At 45.3% G+C, this 15870-nt stretch overlaps 3 protein-coding genes across 3 annotated transcripts; 2 read left to right on the top strand and 1 right to left on the bottom strand.

The window, feature by feature from the left end:
* Positions 1 to 824: 824 nt before the first annotated feature.
* On the bottom strand, positions 825 to 2579 carry F5Y00DRAFT_50092 (dihydrodipicolinate synthase). Its single transcript, XM_048013738.1, has one exon. The coding sequence runs from the start codon at positions 2427 to 2429 to the stop codon at positions 1266 to 1268; it is 1164 nt and encodes a 387-aa protein (XP_047865696.1). The 5' UTR covers positions 2430 to 2579; the 3' UTR covers positions 825 to 1265.
* Positions 2580 to 10112: 7533 nt separating this feature from the next.
* Positions 10113 to 12447, top strand: F5Y00DRAFT_50029 (uncharacterized protein). The gene is made up of 5 exons (XM_048013737.1): positions 10113 to 10674; positions 10734 to 11075; positions 11139 to 11262; positions 11326 to 11681; positions 11774 to 12447. The coding sequence occupies exons 1-5, from the start codon at positions 10441 to 10443 to the stop codon at positions 11954 to 11956; spliced, it is 1239 nt and encodes a 412-aa protein (XP_047865695.1). The 5' UTR covers positions 10113 to 10440; the 3' UTR covers positions 11957 to 12447.
* A 1494-nt stretch (positions 12448 to 13941) lies between these two features.
* Positions 13942 to 15641, top strand: F5Y00DRAFT_252667 (amidase signature enzyme; the record flags this gene model as incomplete). Its single annotated transcript, XM_048009956.1, has 2 exons — positions 13942 to 14371; positions 14446 to 15641. The coding sequence occupies 2 exons, from the start codon at positions 13942 to 13944 to the stop codon at positions 15639 to 15641; spliced, it is 1626 nt and encodes a 541-aa protein (XP_047865694.1).
* Positions 15642 to 15870: the final 229 nt, after the last annotated feature.

The following is a 15870-nucleotide window of genomic DNA, read 5'->3' as shown; positions in this document are numbered from 1 at the left end:
GTGAGAAGGGTTGGGTTGTGCGAGCCGGGGTCGGGGTTAAGCATGTAGACATACATACATACATACGTACCTTGGCAGAGGATAGCATAGCATAGCATGGCATACCGTAGCATGGCACGGCACGGTATGGTATGGTATGGTATGGATGGTCCCTGTAGTTTCTTCATGCAAGCCGAGTATGCGTCTTATATCTACTCGACAACCAGCCAGCCAGCCAGACCGGGTAATAACTTACGGTTGTTACCTCCTTATTTGGCCGAGTGCAGGTTCTAAGAGTTCCTCTTGGAGTGGATTCCTGCATTAACGCCGATAGACAAGCGTCCTTGGTATAAGTGTTCTCGACGGCCAAGCAGAAATAAATACTACCAGCCAGTCATACGATTATTATTATTATAGGAACAAGCCAATATTGTTGTGATGGCTTTTGCTTTTGTTACGGAAGCAGCTGTATGTCTCAGATCGTCCCGCGCTTCTTAGCCTCATTAGGAATACGGAATCAAAGCGTGGTAACTCGCGATCTCGATGAACAGCATACATATCACTACTACTAGGTAGCTTCCGTACCTAAATTATTAATAGTACCAACGAGCTGTCCATCTCCTCTTGTTACTAAGAAGAAGGCCTTCTAAGACGCCTCGGGCGGCATTCATGCCTTCCGTAATATCAAATATTCCCTAGACAAAAAACCAGCTACTAAGATATTAGGACTTCATTTCTTGTCTAAGGTGCGAGGACCACTGGAATGAGAGAACCAAAAATAAAAGAAAATATTGAAGCATATTATCTATTTCCAGCTGATAGACTTTATCAATCATCTAACATAAGTGGGAATGTTATATATTTTAAATTTTCATTTTCACAGGAATATATATCGATATTTTCAAAATATATACGGTAGTTGTAGCGTTGTGCCCCTTTTTATCGGGGAGAGAGGCGTGCCACGAGCGATTGCAGCGGTGACTTCTAGGTCATACATCGGCTTCGCTAATCTAAAGCAAACGAGAGGAGAGGGCCGTAGGTAACCAATCCTTGGTCAAAAGAAAGTTGGGTGAGACCAGTGACAAGTCCCAGCTATTCTTTCTGAACGCCTCATTCGAATTTCCTGCATGAAAATCATGAACCGACAAGAGGGGCCCCCTTACTCTTTAGGTTTTTCTTTTTGGGTTTTTGACACATATCCAGAAACGCGTAACCCTCACGCACTTTTAGTTAAACAGAGCACCCCTTCATCATAAACAAAATACGATCCTAATAGCTGTGTCTTTTCACTGCTGTAGCCTTGGATGTTGGCAACCCATAATAGACTTTTCCAGTAGCATCAGTTCTTTGAATCCCTCTTTCCACGATTTGGTTTGTTCTGGGGTCGGTTTTGGGAGCGGGCTTCGTGCGAAACCGCCGTAACCTGACCACGCTTGGAGTCCCGCCTTAACACTCAGGACGCCGCCTTGGATGGCCGTCCAATCGCCCCGTGATACGATCTCCTGGATTTTCTGGGCCTCGGAGTATTTGCCTGCTTTATATAATTCGATAGTCTTAATACAAGCCTTCGGTGCGATGTTTGCGAGACCTGCTAATACGCCGTGTCCTCCCGCGATTAAGGACTGGATCGAGAAGTCGGCAGAGCCCGCCAGGACTAGGAATTCGGGTTTGTCTGGGTCGTAGTGCTTAGATTGTGACCGTGTGGCAGCTACTACACGGTTCAATTTGCCCGTATTGCCGCACGTCAGCTTGACGCCGACAATCTTGGGATGCTGTGCCAGCTTAATGATTACGTCAGATGATAAGTCCAAGCCATTTACGGCGCCTGGAAAGTTGTATATGATCAGGGGTATCGGAGACGCATCAGCAACAGTTGTAAAGTACTGCTCAATGGTCTTAGATGACGGGGCAAACAAAGGCGCGTAGTACGATGGGGGCAACACAAGGGCATAATCACCCCCTGCTTCCCATGCCTCGCGACAGTACTGAATAGTCTCACGAGTGCTCTGAGCGCCGCAGCCGACAATAACTGGAATGTGCGAGAATCCAGCTTCGTTTAATGCCTTGCGTGTAGCGAGAGTGACTAGCTGACGCTCAGCATGTGTGAGGTGAACAGCTTCACCGTTAGAGCCTTGAGTGGCAAGGCCCGTCACGCCAGCTTCGGCAAGTCGTACCGCATGGCGAGCGATGGTATTGATGTCAACGTCTTCGGTTTCCGGGTCGAAAAAACAAAGGGTTGGTACATAAACGCCTGGTACCAGTGGCCGTGTTATATGGAAATCTTCATCTAACAACTCGCTTTCAGAGAAGCTACTAAACGAGGAGTGTGACTCGGCAAGTGCTGGAGAGTCTCTCACTGCGTCTGAAGATGTAGCACGTCGAAAGGGGATCCCGTCGAAGCCAACCGTGAAGCTTCCACTGGGAGATGGTGCGTCAAGATGGGGTGCCATGGCCAATGATAAGGGGACACTATAGTGGCAGTGATATGGCTTCGAGAGTAGATTTTGTAATAAAAAAGTGGTAATCAATATTGTGCTAGGAGTCTTATAAAACAAAACAGCGGGGGGTAATGTGGTATATATAGGTTAAAGTGAGATATAGCTATTTCTTAATAGTAGCGTCGATCGGAGGAATAAAAGGTAGTAGCTCGAACAGAAGAGGATGAAAGTAAAAGAGACAGGCATATAAACAACATTCCATTTCTATAACACAAAGGGAAAAATGCACATTGCCATAGAAGTCTAGAATGCATGCCCTCCTGTATTCCTTGCTCGGATTTTCCCTGCCAGTGGTGTTCAAGACGACACTTCAGGTCAACCATCTCAAGATATTGCAGCTGGAAAGCCGTGGGCAGTGCAGGGGAAGATCTGCATCGCCCGCATATCTGGAGTTGCGAATGCAAGGGTCCTCAAAATGTTTTCGTATCGCGCGCGAAAGCTAACATTCAGTTAGACGTATGGTGACTAAAAGATTTGTTATACATTAAACAATATTATAGCCATCCAGAGAGCCTGGAGCTATATGTACCTCATAGTGACTTGTAGGTCGTATTGGAGTGTAGGTGCTCATCAGGTACTAGAGTCTAGCAGGCCGGATTATGGATTTGAATGTGGGGGGGAAGCTCGAGGTCTGTAGTGTATATTGATGAGCCCCCCCCAAAATACTCCGTCAGCTAGTCAACCACTCACGGTCTCTATATTTGGACGATGACATTGGTGATACGGCTTCTATAGAGCCCAGCCGATTCGGCCTTTGGGATTGGCCAATGGAGAGGGACACATCCATTTTGGAGCTAGGGTCAGCCAGCACACTGGAACCAATAGAGAAAGCCATGCAGAACCTACCTAAGCATGTCAGGAGGAGGCCTAGGCATAGACTAGGGAATTGGACGGAAGAAGACCGCGGGTCTAATCACCAAAAGCCGTCAAAGGGCAGATCCATTTGCCATATTCGTGAAGGTACATTCATCTGTTCGGTGATTGCACAAAGACCATCAGCTTGGGCATCGTCGTCATTCAGAGCCTGGTGACATCTTGATCGAGCAGGGGTTTGCGGCAACCCGGTTGGGTGCTGGTCAAAATTCAACAACTTCAGGTTTCTCAAAGGAGGAGTAGAAGGAGCCGACGCGGAAAAGATGGCCGTGTTGTCACAAGTCCGAAGACGGGCCAAGGCCAAGAACGGCCATGTGATGAGGGATACGGACTATCGTTTATGACGAAAGACGACTAGCAGATAAACGTCTCATCAGGCGGCTGAAGGCAATGTGGCAAAGCGGCATGCGAGGCGCGAATAAAAGCTACGTACGACTCGTGGAAGTAGTCTACTCGTTCTTCCGGGATGGACGGTGTGATTGTGGCTTTCAGGATTGATAGCCGGGCGGCTGCAGTGTCACTCTTATCGAAAAACTGTTAAAAGTTGCGAATGACCTCTATGCAGCTTCGTCGGACAATAAGTTGTTGCTGCAAATCAACCCATGATAGTCATAATAGCGGTGAATGGGTACTGCACGGTAGTTCGAATTCCTCGTGCCGATTACCAATTACTGATTCCCTCAAACTGACAGCAGAGGGATTTTAGACCGAAATTTGATACAGTCATCTCCGGAACGACTGGGACCAGTACGGCGAAGAGAGTAACCTAGGCAATAATGTGGCGACCCGATGAATGACTTATTGGGCCAAGAGCTAGGAGGTCGTACCGTAGTAGTAATCTGCCATAACGAAGCTTGTTGAATGCGGGAAACACATCGCTATCCAAGTTTGGGAAAGACCTCCAAGGTTGCGACGGGTGAGTGATGTCTTAGGCTCAAACAGCAGTACAGCAGTAATCATTGGCGGCTGGTTTTGTCCTTCCTCTAAGGCACCGTAACGCTAGGTTAAAGTGTATCGGTAGCGAATAGCGAATAGCGAAACCAGGCATTTGTTACTACTCGGCAAGTGAATAGGAAGGGGATCGGCATCATGTCGCCTATCCAAGGAGTGAAGGGAAGGTGACATATTCGGATAATCAAAGTATTACAGCATTATAATCATTTTCATCATTGTCGTCATAATGATCGTAGACAATATTCCTAGGTATTGAGGTGAACAAGCCGCTCGATGCTAGGAACCGTGCGTTTTGGTTGGTGCCCGTTTGGTGTTGAATGATGTGCATTGGCGCGGAACGTTGAAAGTTGAAAGTTGGGGGATTGGGGGTTTAGTTTGGGGGGGAGGGGCTATTCAGGTAGTACTTGGTATATTTGCTTAGTAACAATATTAAACGCCGTACCTACCTTCTGAACAAGACGAGACTAATGTATTGTAACTGCCATCCTTTCTTACATACAGCCGTTCCTACCTCATATAGACTTAAGTGTAGGTATGTATATACAATTAAGATCTAAACGATAATGTTAGCGACTTCCATCATCTACTATGTACATACGTCAAGTACCTATACTGCTACAGTATAAACTTTCTAATGTGGGGGTGGGGAACTCCACCAATGTTGTTACCCATTCATTATGCTGTCTTGCCCCTCTCTTTAACACTTCATTTTAATATTCTGCTTATTCCCCAATGCGGGGTCATGTCAACTCGCAACTCGTCCTCAATCTTTAGACTTATCTCCTCAATACACCACATACATCATACATCATACGTATTACACGCGCCCATCTCCTATAACGATCTACTCGACCCTAACAGATGGTTGGCTGCCTCACGCTGTCCAGTTATCCAGTCATGTGCTCGAACGTAAAACTTATTTTCGGCGGCTGATGAGGTTGAAGGAATCGCTTTAATCCTCGCTACCAGGTTATCACTCCCGCTGCAACCTGCATCACCCATCCGTAGCACAACCTGGTCTACATACATACACATGTACCTACTATGCACTATGTACGCGCCGTATGAGAATGGTGACTTGTAGGACGAACATTTCCCAACCTAGCCGTAAATGGGCTCCAAGAAGTTGGCAGCTTCAAAAGTGGCAGAGTAGTAATGTCAGAGAATCGTCTTTCCCTTCCTCTTTTTTCTGCAGCGTGTCATTTTTGTGAAGTACTGAGCACGGACCTTGTGATATTGGCTAATTGGGAGCAGCCAGAGTTGCATCTCGTAGAGGCAAGTTGAAGAACACATTCCACTTTGAGCTTGGCTTCAACTGCATAAGACGGAGACATTATCACAGCCCACTACGTAAAAATAATTTCCCCTGACCAGGCCGATGGAGCTCATGCTGGAATAGTGACAAGTCTTTACGAGGGTTGACTGTAGCCTGCCTCTTATATCATACCCTTTCATTGCCGTGCCGAGACCCGTGAGAGTTAGCAGTTAGCTATCGAGAATCATATCATCAGTATATCGTAGCCTGCCTTTAATATGCTTCTGACTAGCTTTGCACGCCAATTGGTTAGATAGTCGTACGAAGTACGCGTCGTCTTAATACGCATCCAAAAGCGGACGATTTAGTAGCCCAACCAGGAAGGAAAATATACAAAAGCGTCTTCTTTTATCTCCTTGTGCTGATCGCGTGAGAAATATGAATGACAAGCTTCGAATCTGATAGGAACCCTCGCTTTGCGTCTAGAACGCCCCAACACCCCGAAACCGGGGATGGCAGCTAGATGTACCCCATAGTATCTATACCTCTTATGCACAACCCAGTTTCCGACAGATTGGTTCCAACAATAAAAAGCAAAATTATCCAGCCACTTTTCTAGGGGGTACTGCTTGGAAAGTGTGGGAGTAGAATGTAGGACACGGCTTTGCATATCCCCATGTATATGTTACATTGTCGGCTTATCAAACGGAACTTCCCCTCGTAGTCATTGGAAGATAGGTTAGGTACGTATACCTTACGTGTGAGTTATTATATTCTTTAATTCCAGGGTTACACACTCTTATCCAGTGTCTTGATTGCTGGCGTTGAGCTCTTAGTCTACAATATACAATCCCTTTATTCCTCAAGCTATACGTAAGACTCATCTAAGCTGAGTGATCAACAAATCGTAGAGAATAGCAATGTATCTGCGTTCTCTCCCATTATTCGAAGCTTGAATAATATGACTTGAATTGATCTAGCATATGTGGCGTGGGTCTTCCAATCCAGTTTCCGGTTGCTCGATTAGATCGTCTTCTTCGCCTAGTCAAATGTAACGTTAGGTAGACAGGGTATTGCAATATATTACTGCCTATAACTACTCGTAGTATACTCCCAGTTCCTAAAAAGCCCGCCATAACTACATGCGCAGTGGCCATATGCGTATAGGCAGAATAGCTCGAGCCCAATACATATTCGTCGTAGAATCCTGCGAGCATGCCCAACGTCTAATTTCAACCGCATAGTCGCCAAGCTCCTTCAAGTGTGCAGTTTCCTGGTCACATGGGCCCCAAGACGAACCAATCCTCCAAGGGGACGTATATGTACGGTACCTCTAGCATAGTAGATCCTCGTTGACCAACCGATGATAAAATGCCTGCTTCGCCACGTGGGTGCAACACACATTGAGCATGACGTACTGAGTAATGGATGGCGTGGTGCTGCCCTGCATATGCAACTCCTATGGTTGATTGCTTGTAAGCTACGTCTTGGGGGCCATCAGATGCAGCATCCCACCTCGGTCCATATGTCACCCTCAACAAGTTTCTTGGCTCCGGACTGTAGTCAGACGATATTCGGCTCAGATAAACTATCTACTTAAACTCTTACGCGATGGCAGGCTCGGATATGCCCAACCGTGATCTAAAAGAGGGGGAAGTGTTGGGCGAGGTGTTTGTAAAGTATATTCCATTACAAATTATTTCTCAATCTCGCCCTTCCAATGAGAGCCATGTCTGGGTTAATTAGATAGCCTCAATAGCCGGGCAGGTATATGATCAAAAAGGAGCTTTTTGCGTCATTTTAGAGCTCACATCTGAGTGAGTTCGTAAATAAGTGAACAGTAAGCGTTATAATAAGTTGTGTGAGTTTATAATGTTAACTAATCTCGATCGAGGATATATTGAAAGCTCCGCTCACGTAGATACCTATTGTCAGGATTCTAGATGAGATATTTGGAATGAATGACATGTTCAGTATTTGTAGACGTAGAATCTCGTAGGTCAGAGTTCCCTGGCGGAATAGCGAAGTTGTTTCCATGCTGTTTGGTTCCACCTCTTGACACCTACCTCATTCATTATACTTGCGATTTCGTGTAGTCCAGCATCAAATTTCCAGAAAAGTTTAGATAGTTTTCTCATTAATAAGTTGTGCTACTACTTGTAGATCTTAAAAAGGTTTTAATAACTGAGATGAGACACTCAAAATATATTCTAAGTTTTTATCAAGCCTTAACTCATATTACAGTTAACTTAGTAGCCATGAGGACTAAACGGTATCCCTATATTACTATATCCTTCTGATAAGTTTAGTGCTTAGTAATTACTGAATCTGTTAAATTTACTGAATTATCAATATAAGTCCCACGGGTCTACTAATTTGACTGAGTATATTATCTAATCCTATTGGGACAGTTTTCTCTTAGTATAAGGTAACCATTGCAATTGTATCTGTAGGATATTAAGACAATATTTGGCCAACTCTTATGATATCTTGAACTAATAACATAAGACAAGTCTAGCCTAGGGCTTCTTTAGTGTTCGATATTCTCTATACTCTTTAATCTAAAAAAATAACCATCACTATTAGGATCTTGGATGAGATATCTATTATATAGGATAGGTACTTTCAATATTTATAGCTACAGGCTCTCATAGTTGCCTAAGTTTGGTGTCCCATACGGAGCAACGAAGCTTTATCCATGCCTTTAGACCCCAGTTCGTAACACTCACTATGAGAGGCCTTTTAACTTGGATATCCTTAACTTTAAATCTTAAAAGTACTAACTAGGCTTTTACGGTAGAGAATTAAACTAAGGTACAAATAGGAATCGTAATTATAATCTAGTCTTAATTTTAAGAGAAAAGCATGTTATATCTCGACTAAGCTCAACTAGGGTTAATTTCATTAAATTAAATAAGGAAACTAGGGAACTAGGCAATAATCTAACTAAACAGCAAGATGATATCTAATAACTAGCCGATTATTTAAAGCTTATAAGGATGGAAGTAAGAAATAAAAGTACAACCTTAACGCACGAATGATTATGGGTTTATCCGAGACTAGGCTGTTGATATAATGAAAAGCCTTTTCCTTATATGTCACAGTAGGAATAGGACCTCCTTATTCTCATTATGAATGAATATAGTAATGTTTTTAGCATTTTAGGCTATCTCATATTTGCTATCTCACACATGTATCTTGTTTTATGATTCGCGTTGATCTAATAAATACTTCATAATTTATCCTGACTGCCAGCTCATCTGTGACATTGTAGCCAACAGGCCTTAACAGCAAACCTCGTATGATAATAACCAATTAAAGTGAACTAGAAGAGTATGAACTTCATTATAACATTAGCTATGAGAAGAGTTTAAGACTTTTAAAAGTAATTAAATATTTTTACCTACCTTTTAATACATATGGGCTCTCAACGAGTAGGAGCTAGTTATCTCATAATCAGCGAATAACTTCTTACTCTTCTAGACTTTAAAAGACTTGCCACCTTACACTAATAGCTATTTTATAATGCCGTGTTCCCTTTCGTCTGCTAAGAGGTAGCCAGCGTTAAGTCTAGTCTACGGACTCTTACGAACTACGCTTAAGCGAACGTGAAACGTCTAAGATGCGCTTTTGTTGAGACTTATAATTTATTTTACTCTTTCGTATCTAACGTTACTTACAAACCTGCCATCATAGTTGGTAATTAAACTAGGCATTATAAGAAGCGTATAAGTCCAACTGTGGTTGATTCGTAGCTTGACCTATATAGATGCGGAGTGCGGTGTTTGCGTTGAAACCCAACCGTCACGTCAGTGGATATAAGCGGACATATATCAATGGCCCTGGCTCCGCCTGCAGCTCCATTAACCAACCCACTTTTCTGCCATTTTCTACCATTTTCTGCCCTTAAATACATACCTAAGGTCACGTTCTGGCTTCCTTCTGAAAGCTTCCACCGAGACCGTTCGGCTCGACTGAGACTGGATGAGCTCACCTGGCCAAATATATCGTACTAGCATCAATACACATGACGATGACTTTGGGAACGAACCCCTCACATTGTCTTATCTGTGTAACATTGTTATTAGAGAGTGCCAATTGGTTGTCTTAGTTCTCTACTTCTGGAAGGTAAATAAATCAGAGACAACCAATTTATTGTCGTTAGTTGGTTATTCCCTTGTTAAAGATAGGCGCGTGAGAGAGGTAGTGTGCGCAGTAGAATAGCTAGCAACGAGGAAGACGGGCACATTTCACGGGGGCGGAAGGACAGTTCTCTCCGAGGGCTGGGTGGCGGACTCCTAAGTAGGCAAGCTTCGAAGAAAGCTCCGTTGCCGGCGCCTCCGGTTGTGCCCAACTATCCTTGCTCGGTCGTCGAATTTGTCGTTAAAATTTTGAAGTATTTACTCGGGTAGTTTGAAGATCGAAATAAGACAAACTCTTAGTATCGTATAACTAGTATCGTATAGTATCGTAGAGAGGGAGACAGATCTCTTTTACAAAGTAAAAATCGATGACGCTTGATTCCAGATAGACGACTTAAATACCATCGTCGTAAGCGCCGTTAATATGGACATATACATATTTAATTGATATGGGGCGTTAATGCAATGCCTGAAAGGGCGGTCTGGAAATCCGGAGGGGGCCAGGGGCTATGTGATATGTATATATCCGCACATGGCCATAGCGTCGGACCCAAGCCGTCATCCACTATTTCGTCCTTAAAAACGTGACCAGCCGCGATCGATTCGCGTCTTCATAGTGGGCCGACGAAAAAGGGAAATAAAAGGCTTGCTTGCATACAACACGATAAAAGCAGTTTTAAGGTTGGAAAAAAGAGCTGAAACCGAAATCGAAATTTGCGACTAACGCAAGACCCTCGCGATGGCTTCGCTAAACACGATTCCATCCAAGAGGACGTTGGTGCTGTCGATCGCGCCGGTTCTGGTATCCGCATATCTCATATATAGATTTTCACCCCCGGGCTTCCTCACATCCCGGAGAAAATCGAATTCAGGTGAACGGCCCGGACCACCACCAAGAATTACAAGAGGTGGAGAATGGATGGACGAAAGCGATGAAGTGAACGTTAGCTCCGAAGAAGAAGATGAAGACGAGGTATGTACCTATTTATCCTCTCTCTATATGGAAGTAGCTTTACTTAAATCTCTTAATAGACTCCCGATGACAGCTCAGACCTCCGTCCTCCTTATGATTATTACTGCATGTTCCGTCCCTTCTTTGACATTCAAAATGAGAATGAGGACAAGGATGAGGACGACCAGCTTGACGACGATGACCTGCTTGAAAAATACAACCAGGAAATCCGAGCTGAAGATAACATTGAGATGAAGCCAGCCACCGAATATCCAGATCATCGGTGGATCGCCATGTGGGAGACCTGGAAGCTGTTTTCCGCATGGGAAAGGCGGGCATCGTACACCAACCCCGACTTTTTCAAGATGCATATTCACAAGCACTTCCACGGCCAGGGCATGCAGGAAATGATTGAGAATATGGTAAGGGGCTAGCATCCCTCACGTCGGGCTCGTTATTGGAATAGGCTAACTGACTATCGTTAGCTCATTGCCTTCGACAAAGAATTTACGCGGAAGAAGCGTAGCAAGAGAGCCCTGAAGCAAATGTGGGCGATTGTAGCCGCCATGATGCAGTGGCTCTTGGAAATCCCCCTCCATGGGTGGATAGGTTAGTTCGAGAAATCCGAGAAGAGCATATCGTGACCAACTAACTGATCATTCGCGTAAATAGCCACGGGCGACGTGCAGAGGATAAATACCACCGTTAACCTCGTTGGCCGTGCTCTGCTCACAGTGCTCAACGAGCTTGACCGGGCCAAGATGCTCAAGGCCGATTCCGAGATTAAAGACCTAGGGCTGATCATGACATTCTATCTTTACTGGGTTGAAGACCTAGAGATCCCGGATCTCGAGCTGCCGTACCGTAAGGAAGTCGTCGGCTACGCGAAGAAAGCCGGTATCGATCTTAGCTTGGCCGGATGCTACGGCACGGATGAGAAAGTTAAGGCGCTAGAAAGGGCGGCCGGGGGCAAGATCAAGCCGATTTCTGGCACGCCGAAGAGCGACAGGTGGGATTGGAAGAAGAAGGTAAACCCCCCCCCCCCCCCCCCTCCCTCTGGGACCCCCTAGTAATGTAAAAGGTACCCAGGTAGTCTTGCTAATACGCGCTCGTCTTATAGTTCAAGAAGTTCTCCAAGGAGTACAGGATCGGCGGTGAAAGATTCAACATCTTAAAGATGTCGCGGGACGAACGCGCCGGCTACGCGTTCGACAAGAAGGATCCGCTTGCCGACATTTCAGACAAAGCTCTGCAAGAGGGCAACGTCAGGGTGAGGCCTAAAAGAGGCGCCACATCTCACTAGATGATGAGATTTTTTCGGGTTCTAAGGGAGGGTCTCGTGCTGTTTTCTCGACGAAAAAAAAAGATGACTTATCCCCGTAAGCTCGAGTTCCATGTATCGTCTCGTTCAAAGACGGAGACCGCGGGGGCTGTAACTAACTAGTGGAATCTCGGATTGGCCCTTTGTGGAATTACCGAGGTGTAGAGATTATATATGCCATTCGCCTCTTGTTCTTACGAGATACGATTTGTACATAGGGACAACGAATTGAAGTAGCTTACTGCTTCACCTGATGCTTTTTGAAATGTGATGACGGCTCGCAGGCTTGAGTGATCACCAACTGACCCAGCAGCCAACACGTACAATCACGACACTCGGACCAATTCCGAAGCATCTCGATACTTGGCAACCATCACCTGCATCGTCTCCAGAATACCTTCTTTCCCACACCGTAGATTGCGTGCTCATACAGGGGGACCATGGTCCGATTTCCCTAATCCCTGCCTGTGGAAACCCAGGGTATCGTCCAACCAGGTACCGAGATAGCCACGACGGCTTTCTGAATGCGGTATTCGAATTGAATACCTAAAGCGTTAGACCAGGCTCTCGTAATATGTACATGCACTGACCCTGCTGGCCGTACATACATACACCGCAAAGCCTTAAGGTTGGCCAATCAGACGCTGTCCCAAGATGCTGGGTCTGCATTGGGGACTGTAGGTATTTTATCGTTAATGGATATGAAGTGGCATGCCAAGTGCTTGTCGCTTGCAAACCAGTCAAATGTGATATAAGGGCACCATCCGACACTGCTCAACAGACGGGATTTACATACTAAATCACATTATCGGTTACCGCACGCACATCGCATACTTATTAAACGGATTACCACATCACAGGACTTGCTTCTTGCTTATTTCCATTGGGAACCTGTTGGTTCTTCTATCTTCTAGCGACCGCGATTACGCAGCGAAGCTGCTAGCTCGTTCGACTGATCTTTCTTTAGCGTACACTATCTACACATGTAAAGGGTTGCTGGGATATGATGTAGATAGAATCACATAGGGATAGACGTGGAATGGAAGAGACGCCGTACTCTACGTAATAACGAGAGCTGATTATAGCTTGGGAAATATCGATCGGCCATGAATTTATCTCTCTTGATAGGCTACCTTTAGTACCTAAGTAACCCGTCTTCCCAAAACCCCGGGTACACGACATAGAAAGGCGTTTGCGTAAATCCCCAGCCATTACACATTTGCAAACGGACACGGTATTAGGTGAGAGGTAGGTTAAGAACCAGCCCAAGGCTAAAGAGACCTCATTGGTCTCTATGAATTCCAACTTGCCTAACTAATAGTATTGATAAGTCTGCTGATATTACTAACGGGTACCTAGGTAGGTAACTTGTTAGGAATTCGAATATATCGTAGCTGCACTTTATATACCGCCTTCGGTGAACTGGAAATGTCAATGTGACTCGGAATAATATAAACTTTCAACCAACATCCGCTCGAAAGGCGATATCGCTCTTTTGATTTGCTCGCGAGAAATATTACCCGTATTATGTGAGAGTATAGTCGAGAAACCGAATTGCTGTTTGTGCAACCCAAGAGCCAAAAGCCCGCATACAAGTAGCTACCTAACCTAGGATGTTCAATGTTATTTGGTGGAGATGTTACTTGAAAGAGAAAAGTATCAGGACACTCGAAATACTATGGCAAAATACAGTTGAAAATATATCTCGTGATTTTGGGTTCGGGATGATGTTTAGACCCAGAAGTTCCACATAAATGATTCTAGCAAACTGATAACCTCTGTATCTTGGGGGGTTTGATCATGTATTGTGAAGAGCCTATATAAACCCCAGTTTAGCAAAGGTATCGATCAAGTTTGAGAGATATTTATATGCAAGTTAACTTCCTCGGGGAAGACTGGGCAGCATGAAATACTTCACGTCAGCTACTCGTAGCCTACTACGCGCCCGAGTGTCTGTAACAATCTGGATGCTCGGAGCATTCTTCCTTGGGACGCAGGCTGTCTACGCTCACACTGAAGCGTTTGAACCTCTAGAGTCGACAATTGAGAGCGTACGGACTGCGCTCGTCACGAAGTCGGCTACTTGCCGTACTGTGGTGTCTTCTTTCCTTTCCCGTATTGAGAAATTTAATCCGAATATCAATGCGATCGTTAGTCTTAACCCTGATGCTCTCTTCGCAGCAGATGAGTTAGACAAGAAACTTGCCGCCGGCGACCTAGCAGGCAAGCTCCTCTGTGTTCCTGTCTTGCTGAAGGACAACTATGACGCTATAGGCACGAACACGACAGGGTCATGTGCTGGTTTGGCTGGTAACCGCCCCATCGTCGATACCCCTTCCGTCAAGGCACTTAAAAAAGAAGGCGCTGTGATTCTAGGTAAAACGAATTTGCATGAAAGTACGTGTCCCCTAGATTCCAAACAAAACATATGAATTTATGTATTGTAACTATGCTGACCGAGACTGGAATAGTGGCGCTGGAGGGCCTCACAGTGTCCTCTCTAGGAGGACAGACGGTAAACCCATACGATCAAACCCGGACTCCGGGAGGTAGTAGTGGTGGCACCGGTGCTGCAATTGCAACTAGTTTCGCAGTCTTTGGCACAGGTACGGATGCTGTCAACAGTCTCCGTAGTCCGGCAAGCGCGAATGATCTCGTCAGCGTGCGTCCAACTCGGGGGCTTATATCGAGAACGGGTATAATGCCCGTCAGCTTCACACAGGATACTATTGGGCCAATCGCAAGAAGTATCCGAGACCTTGCGGTTGCACTAACCGTAATGGCGAGCGTCGGTGCTGACGAAGCTGACAACGCCACTCTTCTTGTTCCACCGGAGGCCAGAGGAATAGATTATACACGAGGTTTAGACGACGGAAGTCTCAATGGGCTTAGAATTGGGTTGTTGGATGGATTCTGGAACCACACGGTATCAGATGAGACGACTCCGGTAATCGACGCCTTGGAAAGCACCATCGACTTCCTCAAATCAGAGGGTGTCGAAATCATCAATGTGACAGAATCAATCTACAACGCATCATCACTAGCCGATTTAGATGTCCAGCAATACGAATTCAAAGAATCACTAAATAATTACCTGTCTAGTCCGAGCCTTACCGGGGATAGACCGACTACTTGGGACGAGGTATATGAGAGTGGAAATTTTCTGGTTATTCCTGCTCAATACAGCTTCATAAACAACTCCAGGATTGGGTCGCCAACTGATCCGGGATATACAACGGCTAAGCAAGGGATAGATGACCTCAAAGCTGCAGTTAATAAAACATTCATCAGCAATAAGCTCGATGCTGTCATCTACCCGGAGCAGAAGAATCTCGTAGTCAAAATCGGCTCGCCGTCCCAGGCTGGACGTAATGGTATTCTTGCTGCATTGACCGGCGTCCCCGTGGTCGCTGTTCCGGTCGGATTCTCGCAACCATCTCTGGATGCGCCGATCGGTGTTCCCATCGGAATGGAGATATTAGGCCTTCCGTTCAGCGAGGAGAAGCTGCTTAACATTGCTAATCACTTTACTTGCCTTCGACCATTGCGCAAGACGCCAGCGTTCGCAAACGATACCGTCCCGACGAATCCTTATGTTTCGGTACCGAAGGTGCACCCAGATATCTCTAATATTCCTCCAGCATACCCTCTCGGTGTCCTTCATTAGTATAGTAGGTTAGGGAAGTGTAAAGGTTGAGATATATGTATTGAGGCTGATAAAGATGTTGGAGGGTTGCATGCGGCTAATTTGATCCGCCGACGTTCATGCGGGCAAGGCAGTTGAATGCAAGAAAGGTCTGATTATGGAACCTTCTCGAACTGCCTTGACATAATAAATATATGTACATACATGTGTATATGTAGGTAAATGAATGATCTTCCCGATGCTTCACCGT

Source organism: Daldinia vernicosa (assembly GCF_022497035.1).
Source record: "Daldinia vernicosa strain CBS 139.73 unplaced genomic scaffold F5Y00scaffold_18, whole genome shotgun sequence".
Classification (NCBI taxonomy): Eukaryota; Fungi; Ascomycota; class Sordariomycetes; order Xylariales; family Hypoxylaceae; genus Daldinia; species Daldinia vernicosa.
This window is presented reverse-complemented; position numbering and strand designations above follow the sequence as displayed.